Here is a 19,346-nt window from a genome sequence, read left to right on the forward strand (position 1 = left end):
TGAAGTCATTTTCCCAACAGCAAAGATTTAGTTTCATTCTTCTTGAATACTGCATATAAAAATAAAATGACAAGCAACAGAAACCTGTCCTAAATAAAGGAAGGTCCTACTGAATGCTGGATTTATTTATGTTTAACCTTTATTCATTTCAGAAAACTGTACACTTCTTAAAAATCTGCAATTATAAATAATAGAAAAAATATTACAGTGAAAATTTTGTTATTAACTATGGGAAAATATGTACTATCAGAATTCAAACAAGCTAACAGAAGCTTGACATATAAAAGAAAGCTGCAGTTCTCGAGTTGTGTTTTTTAAAAACTAGATTATGGCTTAATCAGAATGGACTTGACACTTTTCAAGTAGAATAAAGTTATAATATTAAATAGTTGAAGTTTAGGGTAAGAAAATCTAAATGTGGTGTTTCTCTATTATTTTACAAATTTTTAACCACACAATTCATTTCATTAAAAGAAATACAAAAGGTCTGCCAGCTAAGCACAGGTGAGCCATTAGAGAATGGCGACATCCAAGGACACGCTTTGGGGTTACCTAGTGAAGCGCCACTTGAGGCAGGCAGGAGGCAGTCCATCTGCCTGCCCACATGCACAAGACACCCGTGTTTCTCCACCGTTCCGGACCGCAGCTGTGCTGCCATCACGCACTCAAGCTGTGTGCAGCCCTTCAAGCTGGCCTGCATCACCAAGGTGCTGGCTACACATGCGTGTGGAATTCACGGATGACATGAGCAGTTCTGTTACCTGCAATGTGAAAGGCCCCATGTGTGGGGACCACTGCTGGCAGGCTGGGCCGAGCTTGCGGCTGGGTCCTGGATGTGGGCCTCGGCCCACTGGCCCAGAGATGATCGTGATGGTTTGTACGTAATAGAAAAGGGGAGAGAGGAGGAGAAAAGAAAAAGTCTCCTCAAACTCTTGCCTTCCTGGCACTTCTGGAGCACACGGCTTCAGTTGGCTGTTTTCAGGGGTGTCTTTCGCTGGGACCTCCTGCTGGGGGGTGGGTTGTCTTTATTCCTGGCTGGAGACTGCACATTCCACTGCTGAGGCTGTGGAGGCCTGGAGAATTAAAAGACACACACTCTGGCACTAAGAGGGAAAAAAACCTGATGAAAACATCTGCTTCCAAAGGAACTCGAGTGGACTTACGGTTTGTCCGGCAGTGATAAACATAAAACGTCGTTTCCGTGACTCTGCGTCTCAGTTTTCTCTGAAAGGAAATCAAGCACAAGCTCAGCTTTCCCAGGCCATTCAAAGGCAGCTGGCCCAACGGACAGGAGGGAGAACTTGCCTCTGGCTGAAAGAGGAGTCCGCGGTGTCCCTATGTAGCTGACCCCTGCTCCAAAGGTGACATCATTGATGGTCTCTGGGGAAAGGGGAGAAACAGCACAGTTAAGAAGGAGCTGGCAGAAGACATCCACAGTCACCTGAGCAAGCAGGTCAGAGTCTGCTCTGGTTTTCTTGCATTCCCTACAGAGCGTCTGAGTGCTCAGACCTCAACCTGACCCAGGACTTCACGGGGCTGAAGGCTCCTTCCAGCCAGGCACTCTCCCTTCCCCTGAGTCCCTCTGACCAGTCCTCTTCAGTTTGCTCTGCTGGCCTCGGAGCATCCACTGTTTGGCCTTCCGCCTGCACTGGTGTCTGCCTTGACTAGCCCCTCCTCCAGCTCAGATGCCTCTCGGGTCCAGTGGTACACTTGCTACTGCACCTCCCCTGAACTCTCTGTGGCTACCTCACCACTCAGAGTATTCCTCCTCCTTTATTTATTTTTTATTTTTTTAATTTTATTTTTTTCCAATATTTTATTTATTTGAGAGGCAGAGTTACAGACAGGGAAAGACGGAGAGAAAGGTCTTCCATCTGCTGCTTCACTCTCCAAATGGAGCCAGGCTGACAAGAAGCCAGGTCTCCCATGAGGGTGTAGGAGCCCAAAACTTTGGGTCATCTTCTACTGCTTTCCCAAGCCATAAAGCAGAGAGCTGGATTGGAAAAGGAGCAGCTGGGACACGAACTGGCACCCATATGGGATGCTGGCATCTCAGGTGGAGGCTTAGCCTACTATGCCAGAGCGGCAGCCCCAGCACGTTCCTTCTATGTTCCTAGCCAGTAAATGGCCCAGCCATGCTAGGAATATCAGGCATTACCAGCCACTCCTCCACATGAGATCAGTGACCAAGTCTTGTCAGTTCAGTCTTCTCAGTTTCCCTTCAGCCCATCACCGTGCTCCACCTCACTGTGCTCATCTCACCTGTCACCCTTAATCCCTCACAGTGCTCCCCACCCCACCAGGGCCACTCTTCTTCCAGTCCCCCTTAGGAGGCAGGAGAGCACAGACAAGCAGATGGTGTGAATTCTGCCTCTGGGACCCTTAAGTTGCTTCACTGCTGACATGGGAACCAAGACCTACCTACCTTCTAGGGGGTTGTCGGGATTCAGAGAAATCATTTGTGTAAAGTGCTTCATGCAGGACCTGCTATGAGGTAAGTGCTGGCGAACTGTCAGTGACTGCTGGGCTGTAACTTACTGGCTGTATGCCTGGTGTCACGGTACAGCACCTGCCCTGCTCAGGCACCTCCCAAGCACAGCCTAAACTCTGTCCTCTGAGCTGGCCCCGAGACACCTTTAGTTTCCTTCCCTTGCTAACACGCGTGTGTGTAGATCCCTGCTCTCAAACAGGCTCTGGCCTGTCACGCTTGCACGCCTAGCTGTTCTGCCTGCCCCCCCCCCCCCATCTATATAGCACACCAGACTGTCTTGGAGACCGGGGGGGTGCAGCCTTGCCCCACAGGGATGTGGCCCCTCCTGTGGCACTGTGCTCCTTGCGTAAGCTTCCATGAGCAACTCAGGACAGCACAGGCACAACACTGGCTGCTGACACCGAGCCAGAGCCCTACCCTCCTTTCTGCGACACGCTGGGAAGCGAGCTTTGGAATTCCTGCCATCCCCCCACACAGAAGCTGCCTTCTGAGTACTGACTGTATCTTTCTAGTCTACATTTTAAAAGCCATCAGTGTACCATGGTGCTGTGTGCCCAAGAGCTACTCAAGCATTCTTAGTAGACAAGGGTGGAGAATTCTGTGTTCACTGCCATGAAAATAGCTCAGTGCTGCTTGCTCCTGTTCCTGTGAGGTCCCCCTGGTGCTCTCATTTGAAATCCCTCCTCACACTCTGTGCCCTGCCTGTGTGGGTTCCAGGTAGTGAGCTGCATACCTGTACTAAAGCACCCATGCAGCGGCTCTTGGATCCCCAGTGCACTAGGCTTAGAATCAAAGGCAGAATCGTCTTTGCCACCTGAACTGCAGCAGTAAGAGGAACTTGCTACCATTCCCTCACCCTCCTCGATTTTCAGTTAAAATCCTACTCTCTTCCACTGAGCAAACCACTGTTTGTGAATACCCCTGGTGTGTTGTAACAGTTGAACTAGTAGCATTTCCCTGGTAGCTTTGCAGAGCTGAGATCACTTCCTGACAGTGAAACCCACTTAAGGTATGTTGTAAGAATGTGCACTTATAAACCACAGAGAAATCAGGATGGAGTGGTTCTTGGTTCTCTAATAGGAGACGCTCCTGCAAGGACGTCTTCCTGGTTCAGAATAGACTGATGGGCAGAAGTCGCGTCTTTAGGAGCCCTATGCCATGGAGCCTCGAGAAGGAATGAGCAGCACGACCCAGGGACCCCTGGGAGCAAAGACGGTGGCAACACGCACCCGAGGGCAGCATGAACGTACCACGCCAGGTGTCCCGCCCAGGAACACCCACCCACCAGTGCGATCAGGGCTCAGTGGAGAGCACAGCTCAAATGAGATACACCCTCCCCGACTCTCCAGCATATGGCACCCCGCTGCCAAAATAGAAGCACTGCTGCCCCTGAGCCAGGAACACAGAAAACTTTTGTTGGAAAGAGGCTAATTTTTTTACATACATAACATTCCACCTGTTCAGTATAGGCACAGGAAGCCAAAACTACCCACTGCCTTTAATGGCAAAAGCTGTCAGCTGTTGTCTGGGGAGATGTGGTGCAGAGTTCTGTCCCTGAGTCTCGCTGAAAAGGGGAACCTGGATGAACTTTATCTGGAACCCATTATGTATCTGGGAGCTGCCAGCACCACAGTAACAGAACCAACAGGCCAGCTGCTAGAACCCAGCGAGCAAACGTGAGCTGACTGAGGGCGACTCGGGGGCGGCCTGGCATCTTGCCACCGTGTCATCACAGAGATGAACCCGCGGTCATGATTGTCCTGCAATGCCCCCAAGGTCAACTGGGGAAGTGAGGCTGTAGTCAGAGGCCTGGCTCAGCTCCCCACCCTGCCGTGCAGCAACCATGGAACAGAGCTCTGGTTCACAGCCACCAGCTTCCCAGGTACTGCATGGCCTCGTGGAGCTGGCGGGGAGGAAACAGCAAGCGCACACCACAAACGTGTGTGGGCACCGCTGAGAGGGCCAGGAGGTGCGGGACGGGGCGTGCTGTAGCCTGAGGGGCTGCGGTGAGCGCATATGGAGGTTGAGTCAGGCAGGAGTGTGGCCTAATGCGGGCTCCCTGTGATGCCGGCACATGTCTGGGGTGCAGAGGGACACCCTGGGCACAGCTGTACCAACTTCCTCATGCTATTCTCCTCAAAGTAGTGTTTCTATGGGACTTGCAGCCATAAGAAGCTGTAAAGCAAACAACAGGATAAAATATTCTTCCAACTCCCCTCTACTGGGGTCTTCAAAACATTCATGGAAATGCATACTATGAAAAAACTATGCATGGATTTCAATCTTTTTTTGCACCAAGGCAAACTTATATTTTAATTACATTTTCTGAGAACTGAATGAAGCACCCTCATATTATGAAACTGAAGGAAAAGCATGGGCCGTGAAGCTAAAGCAGCAGACAGGAAGTGAGACGACACAGGTTCCCGGCACAGCTGGCAGTGCAGCGCTAGACATACTGCTGCCCTTCCAGTCTGTTTGCTCCGGAACTCCTGTGCATACACAGATTAGTGCTAACAGCTGACCACGGCTCGGGCAGAACCAGCAGCAAGGAGGGCTGCCTCTAGATGGTACTGTCTGATAGTCACATGACCTCTCTGGGGCCTCAGCTTCCCCTGTCACCCCAGAATCCCTCACAGGTTGCTGTGAAGTGTACCTGGTTAGTGGAAAGAGTACTTGCCAATCAATCACTAAGTGTTCACTTAACAAAAGTCATAACTGCGAAACATGCAGTGTGAAAAATGCCCCATGTTGCTGAGTATCAGGAGGCTCCTATCCAGTTAAAGGAACTGTCTTGTAACTAAGAGTTTTTACTACAGCAAATACATGAAGATGGAGGCAAGACTAGGAGAAGCCAACTTATTCAAATTAGTTACTTACTCTCGGGGGTGCTGATGGCTCGTTTAGTGACAAGGTCAATAGCTCCATTGGACACTTGCTCCAAACTGTATGAAGATGCTAGGATATAACACAAAAGTTAAAATAACCCACAACATGCCAAGGAACAAAACAACCAGATGAGAAAAACATAAGATGGACAATAAAGTTAAAATCCCCAATATTTAAAGTGTTCTTATAAAGAAGTAATTCAGAAAAAATATACAAATGAATGAGAAACATGAAGGGAAAAAAATCCATTCTCACCAGGATTTAAAGAACAGGAAATTAAAGCTATACCATTCTGGGGCTATAAAGCTCAGTCCAGACATGGCAAAATTATAAAACCAGTGCTTCTAAGTAGGAAGTGGACACTAGTGAGCCATAATCAAGAACACAATTTGGAGGGGTGGGCATCTAACATAGCAGTTAAGACTTTGGGAGGCAGCAAATCACTGACTGCCTGCCACTTGTATGGGAACCACGGATTGAATTCCCGGCTCCCAACCTTGACTCCCCAGCTGTTGTAGGCATTTTTGGAATGAATCAACAGATGAGTTCTTTCTCTATTTCTCTGCCTCTCAAACAAATAAAACCCCCAAAGATATGAAAAATTTTAACGCTACTACTAAAAATACAAATATATAATAGGGTAAACTATGGAGGATAGCCTGATGCTATCACAAGCCTTTTTTTTCCCCCCAGATTTTATTTATTTGTTGAGAGGTAGAGCTATAGATAGAGAGAGGGAGAGACAGAGAGAAAGGTCTTCTATCTGGTGGTTCTCACCCCAAATGGCCGCAACGGCTGGAGCTGAGCCTATCCGAAGCCAGGAGCCTCCTTTGGGTCTCCCATGTGGGTGCAGGCGCCTTAACACTTGGGCCATCTTCTACAGTTTTCCCAGGCCATAAGTAGAGAGCTGAATTGGGAGAGGAGCAGCCAGGACACAAACCAGTGTCCATATGGGATGCTGGCACCACAGGTAGAGGCTTAGCACTGGCCACATCACTGTCCCCTATCACAAGTCATGACCTTTGATGGCTGGGAAAAATCAGGATCACATACATGCAAGGATGTTTGTGACATTGTTGATATCAAAAAATCAGAAAACCCTACATTTCCAAGAATAGGGCAGTAATGAATATGCTTTGGTACTTCCACGGGATGGAATGCTACAGAATCACTAGTGGAAGTTCTGAAAGAAGAGTTCATGGAGAAAAATCTCACTGTTTATTATTGTGTGCATAGGGAAGCAGATTATTTATAAATGATACAAGTAAGATCATAAATGTATAAACAAAACTATGTGTGTGTGTGTGTGCGCAGTAGGAACACTGCCATGGTGAGGTCTGGAGTTCACTCCATTTGCCAAATCTCTTAGCACAAACATGCACTGCTTTATTACCCACAATCCTAAATCCTCAATTAATATTACTTGTTTAAAGATGGGAAAATAGAAACCATTTTAAAAGGAGTAAGAAGTAGCCTATTTTATTTGTAAGCTCTCACTCTGTCTGGGGCCAACCCGAAGGCTTACCGTGATTGCATGTTTTGTCCAGGCTTTCAGAATTCAAAGCGAAAGGCACAACTCCCAGGCTCCGGCTCTGATGCCTGCTCTTTGACTCCACTGCTTTCTTGACAGAATTCAAGATTGCAATGGTGCTCAGGGACATGGGCCTGTGGAGAACAAGAAGCCACACATGGTGACATTCACAGTGCAGGCCCTGCAGAGGCAGCACAGACACCACCGTGCCTTCCCATGTCCTTCCCAGAGCGCGGCTCATTGGCACGTGACCTCTAAGGGAGGGTGTGCTGATGCCTGGCGGGGACGGCAGAGCCTGGGGACGATAGCTGAGAACCCGTCCTTGGCTGCCCCACTGAGCTCTCTACCTGGCTTTGGGCATTAACATCTTCAATGGTCCCATTTCTTGTGTAGGAGGCAAGGTTGGTGCATGGCCAGTGCTTGACCAGGGAGCTGAGGGCTGGCACACGGCAGGGGGCACAGCAGGATTTTCTTGGCCAGGGGGAGCTGGCGTTTCTAAGCCCGGAGCAGCCTGTTAAGAGAAGAGGAATGGAATTGTCATGTGCTGTGAGCAAGTCCATACAAAATGTATCTTAAAACCGCATCAGCCCTAGGCAAGCAGAATTTTCTCTTCAGAAACAGAGAACTACCAGAAAACTGCCCTACGAGATGTAGCAGTAAAAACAACGGCGAGTGCAGTTTGTCCTCTTCTCTTTTTAACAGAGCAGATCTGTCTGGAATCCCCAGGGCAGGGAGAACACAGTGGTTCTGAATGTGGGGAGCAGGGAACCAAGCAAGACCCCAGGGGACACCGTACCCTAAGAGGTGACAAAGACTACAAATACTCAGGACGTCAAAGACCCCTGGGTGTCTACAGCCTTGGGCATCAGAAGTTCTGCCCCCTGGTGGCATCTTGCTCTCTGGGCATGTGTATGTTTCTCCAGATTCCTATCACAAGACTTCCAGGGCAGTCCCTGTGACACAGCCCTGGGGGAGGGCAGGCCTCAAGGTATCACAGGCAACAAAGGAACTGTGCCGTGGCCAGCAGGCAGCATAAGGTCTGACTCTTGCTGCAGAGGGCAGACTAGAGACCTAGTCACGCTTAAGGTGAAGCCTCCTGTTTACCTGTACTGCTTGCACCCCGTCAGCACTGTCCGTGGTCCTAGTCGCGTCCGCCAGTTTGGCCAGCTCTTGCTCTTGGGCTAGCTGTTCATTGTACTTCTTCATGTCATACTCAAGTTCTGATGCCAGTTGTTTGTCGACAGCAAAGAAGTCCTTGACTTCATCCCGGTAATCCTGCATCACCTCCTACAATATACCAGAAGCATCCTTGAATGTTTCCTTGGGTAGAAAAACAAGCCTATTTTATAAATAAGACTCCTGTTTCCGAGGACAGCCTTTCTACTGCAGTAACTAACAGGTTAACGCATCAAGGAAACACTAACTGCTCTTAGCGTGGACCACAGAAACAAGTGAACAGGCTGTGAGATTTCACTAATAGTTCTGATCTCTTAGGAAGCTTCCTGTCTCTGCTTCCCGTCAGGGCAACCTTCCAGTGCCTCCTGGGGGAAAGTCACAGTTCTGGCTTAGACAAGGTTCCTGGGTGCGTTACAGGACATGGTGCAGCCTGAGAGTGCTCATCTGTCTTGGTTAGTGTCCCCCACTGGCTCCCCATTGACCATGGCCCATCTCTGTGCCCTCCTGCAAAGATTTAGGTCCACCTGGGTAAGACATTCTTAGGTCTTCCAGGGGGCTGCCAGGGACACAGCCTCACTCCTAAGAGAAACCACAGCAGAGAACAGCATTGCAGGGGGACAAGGATCCATGGCCGTTCCAGCTGGGAGGGAGGAGGGAAACCCACCCTCCCTTTCAGCTGCTACTAAGAGTGGGTTCCACAGAGGAGGAAGAGAATCACGGAAGCCACAGAAATAAAGCACCCTTGGGGCACCCTCTGCAGATGTGATCAGAAATAGGATGCCAGTGATTCCATGTTATATGCAAAGTAGTTAGGCAACTGTTCCTAGTTACAGGAGTTTCGAGCTTCACTTCTGTGCAGCAAATACAAAAGTAGGCCTGTGCCATGTTGATGTACAGTTTCTGAAATTGTTTTACAAGACTTTGATAATAAAACCCTTAAACTTAAAAAAAAAAAAAAAGGAAATAGGTGTATGCTTGTCTGAAGTGTTTAGATGGTCTCATTAGCTTCTCAGTGCCTTTTTTCCCTGAGGCTTAAAATAGGGCAGTAAAAATGTAAGAATGGCAGTGGCTAACATGACGCTTAGGATGTCCACATCTTATACTGGAGTGCCTGGGTTTGAGTCTGGCTCTGCTCCTGATTCTAGCTTCTTGCTAATGTGCACCCCTGGGAGGAAGTAGTGATGGCTCAAGTAGTTGGGTCCCTGCTACCCACATGGGAGACTTGGATTGAGTTTTAGGATCCTGGCTTTGACCTGGCCCATCCTGGCTGTTGTAGGCATCTGGGGAGTGAACCAGCAGATGGGAGATCTCTCTCTTTCTCTGCACCTGTCTGTCCCTGTCTTTCTGCCTTTCAAATAAAAATTTTTAAAAATATAAAATAATCTAAAGTTCTCATTTTTTCCATGCAGTGAGCCTATCTTTCCCACCTTAGCTTCCCTAGGATAAAAGCTATTTGAAATACTATATTCAATGCCAATTTTACTGTAGCAATTTTTGGAAAAAGAAAATTCTTTCAAGAGGAAAAATGCATAATGTGAACAGAGAAATGACTCCATTCAATTAAAGGAAAAAATGCTGCATTTATTTCTGGGTGAAAGATTTTTCCAGAAAAATCTGAGGGCTTGTTTAGGTCTGTACTGTGAGTAAACACACCATGGCTTTGCCTGCATGGAGCTTCTCGGGGTTCTCCTATTGCACAACAGTAGCTCCAGCCCAGGGATGGTGTTGCCCAGGTTGGTGGTGGTGCCCAAGTCCCCAGACATGCTGTCACAGGACAGGGCAGTGACTCCCTGAGCTTGCCAATCTGAGACTGCAATACCCTTCACCAGGAAGTGCTTGGATGATGACTCTGTCACAGATCCCAGTCGAGAAAGTCTTCAAAATGGAATTCAACCCACTGAGGACTTGCCTGCTCAGCACAGTGAGTCAGCTCATCACAAACCCTACTGCGTGAGGAAAGGACAGCTTTAGGGGAACCTCTGGCCACACCTCCCCATCTTCTCTACCATCGTCACAGGCCTGTGTGACCTGGGTATTGCTAAGTAAACCCACATGCATTGTGAGTTCTGACTGTACACTGTCTGTGGCATCATAACTCGCAGGAGACCCTAAGGAAAGGACTGGTGCCTGGGCAGTGGTGACTGTGGTCTGCTCCTCACTTACCCTGAGATAGTTCATGAGCTCCCGCAGAGCTGGGATCTTGTTTTTCTCCAGCACGGTCTTCAGGGAGATGATAATTGGAATGATATTTTCTATGAAATTTCTCTTCTGAACCTGCAGTGACACAAAGGCCTGCTTTAGATGCGTAGACTTCAGAGAGACAAGCAAGTTTTCTTCATCAGCTCTCTCCACACAGCCGAGCTCACACACCCAGTTTATTTCTAATCTTTGGTTAAGACGCTTGGGGTGTACATAACATGGTGCTGTACGAGACCTTGTGAGCACAGCTAGCCAAGGAGGGTGGGGACACACACTGTACATATCTTCTACATGAGGAAAGGGAGTTAGAGCTGTGTTGAGTAACTTGAGAGGCAGCTCCAAATCTTCACATGAAGCCATAATGGGCCCTGAGCTCTGGCTCCACATCCAGTCCCTCCATCCCAACCCCTCCCTTCTGGGATGAGAACTGGCTCGCTCTGGCTACTGAAGAAACACTTTGTATTCCCATGAGGCAAATGATAAAGGTTTAAAAATGGCTGAGCATGAAGGCAGTTCGTTTGGCTCATCTCTCTCCCTTTCTCCTTGTTCTACACTTACGCAGCTGTGTACCAACCCACACAGTGGTGGGCATTTACACAGAATGGCCTGATTTGATCAAGTCCTCAAAGTGTGCAACTTCAAGGATCACTAATCATAAACATTTCATAATAAACCTCTCAGAATTAAAAATAACTCATTATATGGGGCACACATGTAGTATAGTGGTTAAGATGCTGCCTGGGAGGGACATCGCACATCCCATATTGGAGTGCCTGGGTTCAAGTCCCAGCTCAGCTTCTGATACAGCTTCCTCCTAATGTACCAGTGATAGTTCAAGTGCTTGAGTCCTTGCCTCCTATGTGGTTTGGAATATCTCTCCCTCTCTTTCTGTGTGTGTGTGTGTGTGTCTTTGCTTTTCAAATAAATATAATTCAATAAAAATTTAAAAACATCCTCATTACAGTAGCCTCCATAGCCACTCTTCTGAACTTGAGCAGCCTCTTTCTTATTTAAAGCCACCAGTGTCTGACCTGTAAACCAGTCATTTCTACAGGCTTATGAGAGTTCCCAGAAAGGGGTGGACACAAGTAGACAAATAAACGATTTCATAAATCTGAATCTGAGGGCAGGAGTATTCTTACAAAGCAGCCTAACTGCATTCACCAATAAGTTTCATCCTGTTTCTCTAGCCCAAACAGAGGTGACCCGTGGGAAGGAAGGGGTGAAGCAAGGACTCCTGACCAGCAAGGGTATGTCCCTGTAAGTAGCAAGGAGTTAAGGCCCTGTGGATGGAGAATGGCTGTGTAGGACAGAAGGGGGAGCCAGGAAGGAGCACTGGAGGCTTCTTGGGCAAGATGACCCTTGGGGTGTAGAGGGATCAGGTGAAGATGCAAGGCTGCTGCAGAGATGCGGTGTAAGGGCACAGAAAAAGGCAAGAACGCCCACAGCTGAGGGCTGGAGACACAGCCAGGCCAGGAGGCAGGATACTGGATGGGGCGAGGGCAGGCACACTAAGTTCTGTACACCCTGAAGGAGAATCAGAGAATTCAAAGATGACAGGGAGTCACCAATGCAATCTTTAAAGATTTCACCAGTGAGGTATAACTTACATATGATAAACTTACCAATTTTAAGCAAACAGTTCTGTGATTTTGATCAGAGTGTACACAAAGTAACCAGTACCACACAGCACTCACAGTCACACTAACACATTCCCTGCCACCCATCGTGATCAATCTGCCTCTAGCCTACTTTAAGCAGGGGACTAAAATGAACAAATCTGTATTGAAATATACTGTTCTGAGAGCAAGGCAGTGCACAGCCCATAGCAGAAAAAAACTAGACAGAAAGGGTGCCAGGGAAACACCTGGAGATGGCACAGACTTAGATAAAGCCATTCCGCACAGGCAGGACCAAACAGGGTCAGACCAAACAGGTAGGACCCCATGGCAAACTGGATTTGACAAAAGGCTATTTCTTTGGGTCAAAAGTCATAAGGGGTCAGGTGGGAAATTCAGATTGGCAATGGAGGACAGGCACAAGGACATGGGCCTGTTGAGGACTGTGGCAGCCAGGCTCCTGCCCAAAGTCATCCCAACTCAAACCTCACACTCACTGGCCAACAGAGCATGTGCCTGGTATGCCAGCCGCCACCTGGGGTAGCACCAGGCTCCCTTGATAAACTGGTGGACAATGGATTGTGTGAAAAGAAGAGACACAGAACAGGAAAATGAGATGACTGATTCTGTTTTGATGATAAGAGTGAGACACCTTGGCATGTCAAGGCCAGCAAGAGGAACTGGGTTCAGGTTCACAAAAAAGCTGGAACTCAAAACAGGTTAAGAATCAGCAGCACACAGGAGAGAGCTAAAGCCAAAGGTTCGGGTGAACACAGGGCCTCGGGCACAGCACCGAGAAGTGCAGTGTGGAGAAGCCAGTGCCAGGGCTCCTCAGGAAGAGCAACACTCACTTGTGAGATAAGCTTTTTCTGGGCCTCCTGCATGACGGCATTCGCCAGGGCCATGTCATCTTCTTCCATAAGCAGGTCCTTATCTGGTTTAGACCTCATGGCTAGAAGCTTGATTTCCTTGGAGCTGAGGACCTCAAATGTATCTGAGAGCAGCTCACTGGCTTCCATGTCCAGAGGGAGGACACCGTCGGCAAAGCATGCTGAGAGGAAGAGAAGAGGATCAGCCTGGGGGGCACACCAGCCCCCGGGGGGTAGGGCAAATTCCAAATCCCAGAACTGCGGGCCATGTGGGGCTGCCAGGGGTCTGCACGGGGCACAGCAGGTGCCAAAGGACAGAAGACAGGTATCCCTGCACCACTGGGACGCCCCTTGCTGCAGACCTGCTGGTGCATCGTCAACACAGCAGAGGTTTCAAAACACACTTCACTCCTTCCACACCAGGCCTACCCAAAATACTAAGGCAGATTTTGGAAGTGATGTTGAATCGCTGTTCATCTGTGAAGTATTCCAGGAGAAACTTGTAGATTTTCATTCGTTTCTCTTTGTTTGCTTTTCCTTTCAGTGAAAACAGCCGCTTCTCTCTGTGGTAGAACAGAACCATGTACCACGTCATGCGGGCACAGGTGACAAGGATTCAATGCAGCACTTCAACAGCACCCTAAAAGCTGTATGCAAATTCTCCAGCGCACTGACGAGATTCCAATGTGCACCATAAGATTTCTCTCGGGAATGGGGTCTCGGGCTGGAATTTTCTTATGTCACTCTGCCAAGGAAGTGACGACCACCACCACAAACACCTGGCTCAGGGTTTGTGTCCAACACCTACACGTGCCACAGCCCCACATCTCTCAAGGCTTGCCTGGTTCCCCTGAGCCACGGAGACTACCATGGCCGTTCCACTGACCTCTCTGACTGGGAGAATTTGTTATACTTCTCATGCTTCTCATAGTTGTTGAAGTGGAAGATGCACTCAATGAAGTGCTGGAAGAACATGACAGGGTTCCTCTTCAGCAACAGGTGAGCCAGGCAAAACTCTCCAAAGCTGCGAAGAAGAAAACAAAAGAAAGATTTGCTACCCATAGTCGACCTCTGCAATCATACCACGAACTCTGCCAAACAGAAGAGGACTGGGGATGGGTATTGTGGCATAATGGGTTAACTGCCTGCATGCATATCACAGTGCCTGGGATGGAGTCCCACTTCTGCTTCTAAACCAGCTTCCTGCTAATGTGCATCTGGGAGGCAGCAGCGATGGCTCAAGTCCCTGTCACCAATGTGGGAGATCCAAATGGAGTTTCTGACTGCTGGCTTTCACCTGATCCAGCCCTGGCTGTTGCTGGCATTTGAGAAATAGTGAACCAGCAGATGGAAGGTCTCTCTCTACCTTTCAAATAAATAAAAAAAAAAAAAAAAAAAAAAGAGAACTATAAATAAGGGTAAGAGTTTCTAAGCCCATCCCAATAAACACCATGATGAGATCAGAAGCAAGGGAGATTTGGCTTCTTTTGTCTGTGCCTGCACAATAGCTTCCTTTGGCATCCAAGGTCAATGTAAAAGCTTTCTCTACAAGGTTTCATTTCCAGATTCTACCAAGGTGCTATTATCCAGTTACAGCTGTAAGGAAAAAACAACCAACCAGCCTATTCCAAACTGCTGCTTCTCAACAGAGGTCTCAAGGCTGATCAAGTGACCAGGGTCACCTTAAAAAGAACACCCAAGCTGGCGCCGTGGCTCAATAGGCTAATCCTCCGCCTTGCAGCACCGGCACACCGGGTTCTAGTCCCGGTCGGGGCACTGGATTCTGTCCCGGTTGCCCCTCTTCCAGGCCAGCTCTCTGCTGTGGCCCGGGAGTGCAGTGGAGGATGGCCCAAGTGCTTGGGCCCTGCACCCCATGGGAGACCAGGAGAAGCACCTGGCTCCTGCCTTCGGATCAGCGTGGTGCGTCAGTTGCAGCGCGCCAGCTGCGGCGGCCATTGGAGGGTGAACCAACGGCAAAGGAAGACCTTTCTTTCTGTCTCTCTCTCTCACTGTCCACTCTGCCTGTCAAAAAAAAACCCAAACAAACAACAACAACAAAAAAAACACCTGGTCTCCATCCTCCACAATCACTAACAAAGAACAATTCTAGTAATGGAAACCGAGGGATTAGTGATGAGAATGTCAGCCGTTGGCTGCAAGGGGCAAGTCCCCTCTGCAGTGACTGACTTTCCCTGATTTTCCATCAATAGCAAACCCTGGGCACTATCCTTCTATCTGTGCCCCCAAACCTGGAAGGGGCTCTCTACATATCCGTCTAATACCCACTGTGGGACACAGACCCCTAGGAGCACACCAAGATGAAGGGAAAAATTCTAACATGTTTCCAAAGCCAAATGTAAACAGACAAAAGCCTGACTGCCTGCTGGCTTCTGTTTTACTGTGACAATGAGAAGGCTAAGGCACTGGATTGGTTTGTGGGACACATGAGCTACTGCAAGGCTGGAGGTGATCCATCCAAGCCACGGAGAACAGTATCTTAATCTCATTGCAGAGCTCAGAGGTAATTCGCACCAGGAGTACCAGTAAGCCCTCCACTGGGCAGGAACGTTGACAAGGACAATCTAAATGGTGTGCATGTGGCTTTGAAATGCTAGGACTTTGCACTAGGACTAGGATTGAGCCTCTCCTAATGGTGTTCTTTGGTTAAGATTCACACTAATCTATTCACGGCAACACGTCATATCACGATGGAAGGAAGCCTAGATAAAAATCCCTTGGCAGGGCTGGCGCTGTGGCACAGCTGGTTAATGCCCTGACTGAAGTGCCAGCATCCCAAAGGGGCGCCAGTTCAAGACCTGGCTGCTCCACGTCCGATCCAGCTCTCTGCTATGTACTGGGAAAGCAGTAGAAGGTGGTCCAAGTTCTTGGGCCCCTGCACCCGCATGGGAGACCTGGAAGAAGCTCCTGGCTCCTGGCTTCAGATCAGCGCAGCTCTAGCCATTGTAGCCAACTGGGGAGTGAAGCAGCAGATGGAAGACCTCTCTCTCTCTCTGCCTCTCCTCAGTGCAACTCCAACTTTCAAATAAATAAATAAATTTTAAAAAAATCCCATGGCAGATGATCACATTTTGATATTCATTCAGGAAATAGGGAAGCAGCCCGACTTACAAATATGCAAGCAAAAAAAAAATACAATTCTAATTAATAAAGGCAGTTCCTTGTGGAGTTTATTAAGGATGGTACAGGGCGCCTGTTTGATCTGAGTAATCAGTGTGTTCTGTGCAAACTGCATTATTCAGTGATGTGCTTTGAAAGGCAAAGGTCAGACACGAGATGAAGTTCCTTCTAAACAAGCGTTACTTTGGGAAACCCTCTATGAGAAGGAAGAAAACCACTAAGCAAATAAAAAATCGTCTCCCAGGGCAGGCATTTAGCACAGTGGCTAAGATGCCTTCTGTATTGGAGTGCCTGGATTTGAGTCCTGGCTCCTCCACTTCTGATCCAGCTTCCTGTTAATGTACCCTAGGAGGCAGTAGTGACGGCTCAAGAACTTGAGTCCCTTCCACCCATGTGGGAGACCTGGATGGAGTTCTGGGCTCCTGGCTTTGGACCTGGTCCAGCCTGGGCATTTGGGGAGTGAACCAGTGGCTGGGAGATCTCTCAGTCACTTTCTCTTTCTGCCTTTCAAATAAAGTGAAAATAAAGATGTAAAAATAATAATAGCAAATGATGAGTATGTCCCCTCTGTGGATTTTCGCGTAGTAAACCTGCCATGGAATAGCAGTTTCCACATCACCCTGAACTTCTTCCTCAGACTTGAAGTCATGCACCCAACAGCGTGAAGGCAGGACTTGGTGTCATATGCCAGTCTACTCAGAGTTTAGGTCGAGAATTCATACGGGTGGGAGAATATTGTAGAATCCATGTCTTACTGAAAAACTGGCCTAAGCAACTATACAAAGGAATTCAGCTGTATCAACAACTGTGCCAGGGTTCTCATGCTCAGAAGGAAAGCAGAGTCATGGAGCCGTCTATCACAAGATCCCTGAAACCATTCAGTAAGTGCTGGCCAGGCCTAACCTTGCTACTGCGTTTACTGGGGCTTCATTAAAGGGCAAGTTTCAACCTTGATCAGATGGGACTTACAGATCCTATGAACTTGATGAACTACAGAACAGGGACTATTTTATTTTCGCTTACCTTCTAAAAAGCTAAAAAAAAAAAAAAAAAAAAAAATTCCAAGCACCGCCTCCCAGAACATTCCTTTAGAGCAACAGAAAGTGGCATCTCTCCAAAATCTAGATCTGAAAACATCACTGACTCTAAGAAACCTCAGTGATCAAGGGGGTTGGTCTACCTCCTTCTCAGCCGCTCCTCACTCTTCAGGGAGAGTCCACAGGACCAGGAGGAATCACACCAGCGACTGCGGGACATCATCTAGAGGTCTGACACAGTAACCGCGTTGCATGGAAAACAACTCAGTCTGCATAATAACCTCGTAAAAGGAAATGATTATCCCTTACTAAGAACTGAAACCAGGGATCCAAACAGCCCAATGAGGCCACAAGGCAAATGCAGTTAGTTTACTTATGTTCTCAGTTTTAGTAGCAAATATAAAAATCAGGTTTCCTAGGGCCAATTCTGTGGCATAGTAGGTTAAGCTGCCATCTGCAACACTGGGATTGAGTCCCAGCTGTTCCATTTCCTATTCAGCTCCCTGATAATATATATAGGAAGGCAGTGGAAGACAGCCCAAGTACCTGGGCCCCTGCCACCCACATGGGAAACCTGGATGGAGTTCCAGGCCCCTGGTTTTCGCCCAGCCCAACCCTAGCTGTTGTGGCCACTTTGGGAGTGAACCAGTGGATGGAAACTCTCTCTATGTCTCTACCTCTCTGTTACTTTGCCTTTCAAATAAATAAAAATAATCTTAAAAACAAAACAAAACTGAATTCCTTGAGATTTCTTCCTGAGCCAGGTACCACTCTGAGCAAATGTTTGTTCTAGGAAAGCCACTACTAATGGCTTCCTACTCTTGATTTGGCCAAAAACACGAATCTACTTCAGGTTAGGACTGGGGCCCAGCACCATTTCTCCCAGAATTCCAACTGAAACTGCAGCAAGTGACTTTCCATATCCTTGTTTTCTTATCATTTGGCTTCCCTACATTGCTGTTTCTTCTTTCCTTTTTGTCTTCAGACCATCTACTGTGCTCTAGTGGGTAGACAGCTGCTACAAGAACAATACAAAGTGTGTGGCCAAGTGTTCCAAGGAAAAGACAGCTGAGGGAGGGGTCAGGGGAGGAGGGGAGAGGGCTGGCTCCTGGTTCCCACACTGCTCCTCCATCCGGTTCAGCTGCTGCAGTCGGCCTCTCCTGTCGGCTCCCGCCCCTCCCTGAGGTCTGGTTCCTGTTTCCTTCTCCATTTCAGGAGTGTCTTCAGTATCGAAAGGAGAGCTCATCTGACACCCTCATTGCAGGTCTGGTCTTATTATGTTCAGTTTCATCCACTGTGTACTCTGTGCCACACTCTGCAATCATGTCATGGTCTGTGTCACTGCACTGCCATTCAAACAGCCCGAGAGAACCAGGCTGCCTTGCTGTCCAGCTGACTTCCTCATCCTCCCCAGCTGTTCTGTAGTATCACTGAGCTCTCCAGATACCTGAGTACTTACTTGGCTTCCAAATCAAGTCATGTTTGTCTTTTTTCCCTTTTCTATCTCTGTAGTCCATTATTTTAGTCGCTTTCTTGTCTAGAAGCTCTCTGGCCTCTGCGTTCTTGCACTTCTGCAACATTTGCTTGTTACTTCGCTATCATCTTGTAATGATTACTACTCTACAAGGCCACCACCTAGTGGGCAGAGGGGAAAATGTATCATGCAGTACTGCAGGCCCCAAATTTCAGGTTTATGTGACCAGTCAAAAGTGCCATGTGAATTTGCTCATGCTAGAATCTTTGAGAAATCTAGCTGGACACAATAATAAACTCAAGGGGCTGGTAGTGGGTAAAGCTGCCGCCTGCAATGCCGGCATCCCATATGGGCGCTGGTTCAAGACCTAGCTGCTCCACTTCCGATCCAGCTCTCTGCTGTGGCCTGGAAAAGCAGTGGAAGATGGCCCAAGTCCTTGGGCCCCTGCACCTGTTTGGGAGACCCGGAGGAAGGTCCTGGCTCCTGGCTTCAGATCGGCCCAGTCCCAGCTGTTGCTGCCAATTGGGGAGTGAACCATTGGATGGAAGACCTCTCTCTCTCAAGACCTCTCTCTCTCTCTCTCTCTCTCTGCCTCTTCCTCTCTGTAACTCTGCCTTTCAAATAAATAAATGAATCTTTACAAAAAAATAAATTCAAAAAGCTCTGTCACTATAGTCTCCTCATAAGACTAGTATTACCAAATACATGGGGAAAATTAATATATGTAATATAAGCAGATGGGCCTAGCCTTTGGCCTAAACATCTAGGCACAGTACAGAACCAGTCATGAGTAAGTATCATGAAGGCAATGTATAGGTAGGAGCATGCGGTAAAGCTACTTGGTCCCCTTCCCAATTATACAAAGAGAAAGAAAGCGCAATAGCCTGAGCTTTCTTCTTCTGGTTCTACAGAGTATTAATTAGAAC

General features: G+C 48.1%; 1 protein-coding gene across 1 annotated transcript in view; it reads right to left on the bottom strand.

Moving 5' to 3' along the window:
- Positions 1-199: 199 nt before the first annotated feature.
- NCAPD3 (non-SMC condensin II complex subunit D3) overlaps positions 200-19,346 on the bottom strand; it is a 73,018-nt gene continuing 53,871 nt past the window's right edge. The window contains exons 25-35 of the mRNA XM_062197368.1: positions 13,658-13,795; positions 13,201-13,334; positions 12,754-12,953; positions 10,248-10,358; positions 8,013-8,195; positions 7,256-7,419; positions 6,903-7,042; positions 5,369-5,446; positions 1,306-1,380; positions 1,164-1,224; positions 200-1,073 (exon numbers count right to left, since the gene is read on the bottom strand). Of these exons, the coding sequence (XP_062053352.1) occupies positions 965-1,073; positions 1,164-1,224; positions 1,306-1,380; positions 5,369-5,446; positions 6,903-7,042; positions 7,256-7,419; positions 8,013-8,195; positions 10,248-10,358; positions 12,754-12,953; positions 13,201-13,334; positions 13,658-13,795 (1,393 nt within the window). The 3' untranslated portion in view covers positions 200-964. The remainder of the gene's footprint in view (positions 1,074-1,163; positions 1,225-1,305; positions 1,381-5,368; positions 5,447-6,902; positions 7,043-7,255; positions 7,420-8,012; positions 8,196-10,247; positions 10,359-12,753; positions 12,954-13,200; positions 13,335-13,657; positions 13,796-19,346) is intronic.

The sequence above is a fragment of the Lepus europaeus genome, chromosome 7, assembly GCF_033115175.1.
Source record: "Lepus europaeus isolate LE1 chromosome 7, mLepTim1.pri, whole genome shotgun sequence".
NCBI lineage: Eukaryota > Metazoa > Chordata > Mammalia > Lagomorpha > Leporidae > Lepus > Lepus europaeus.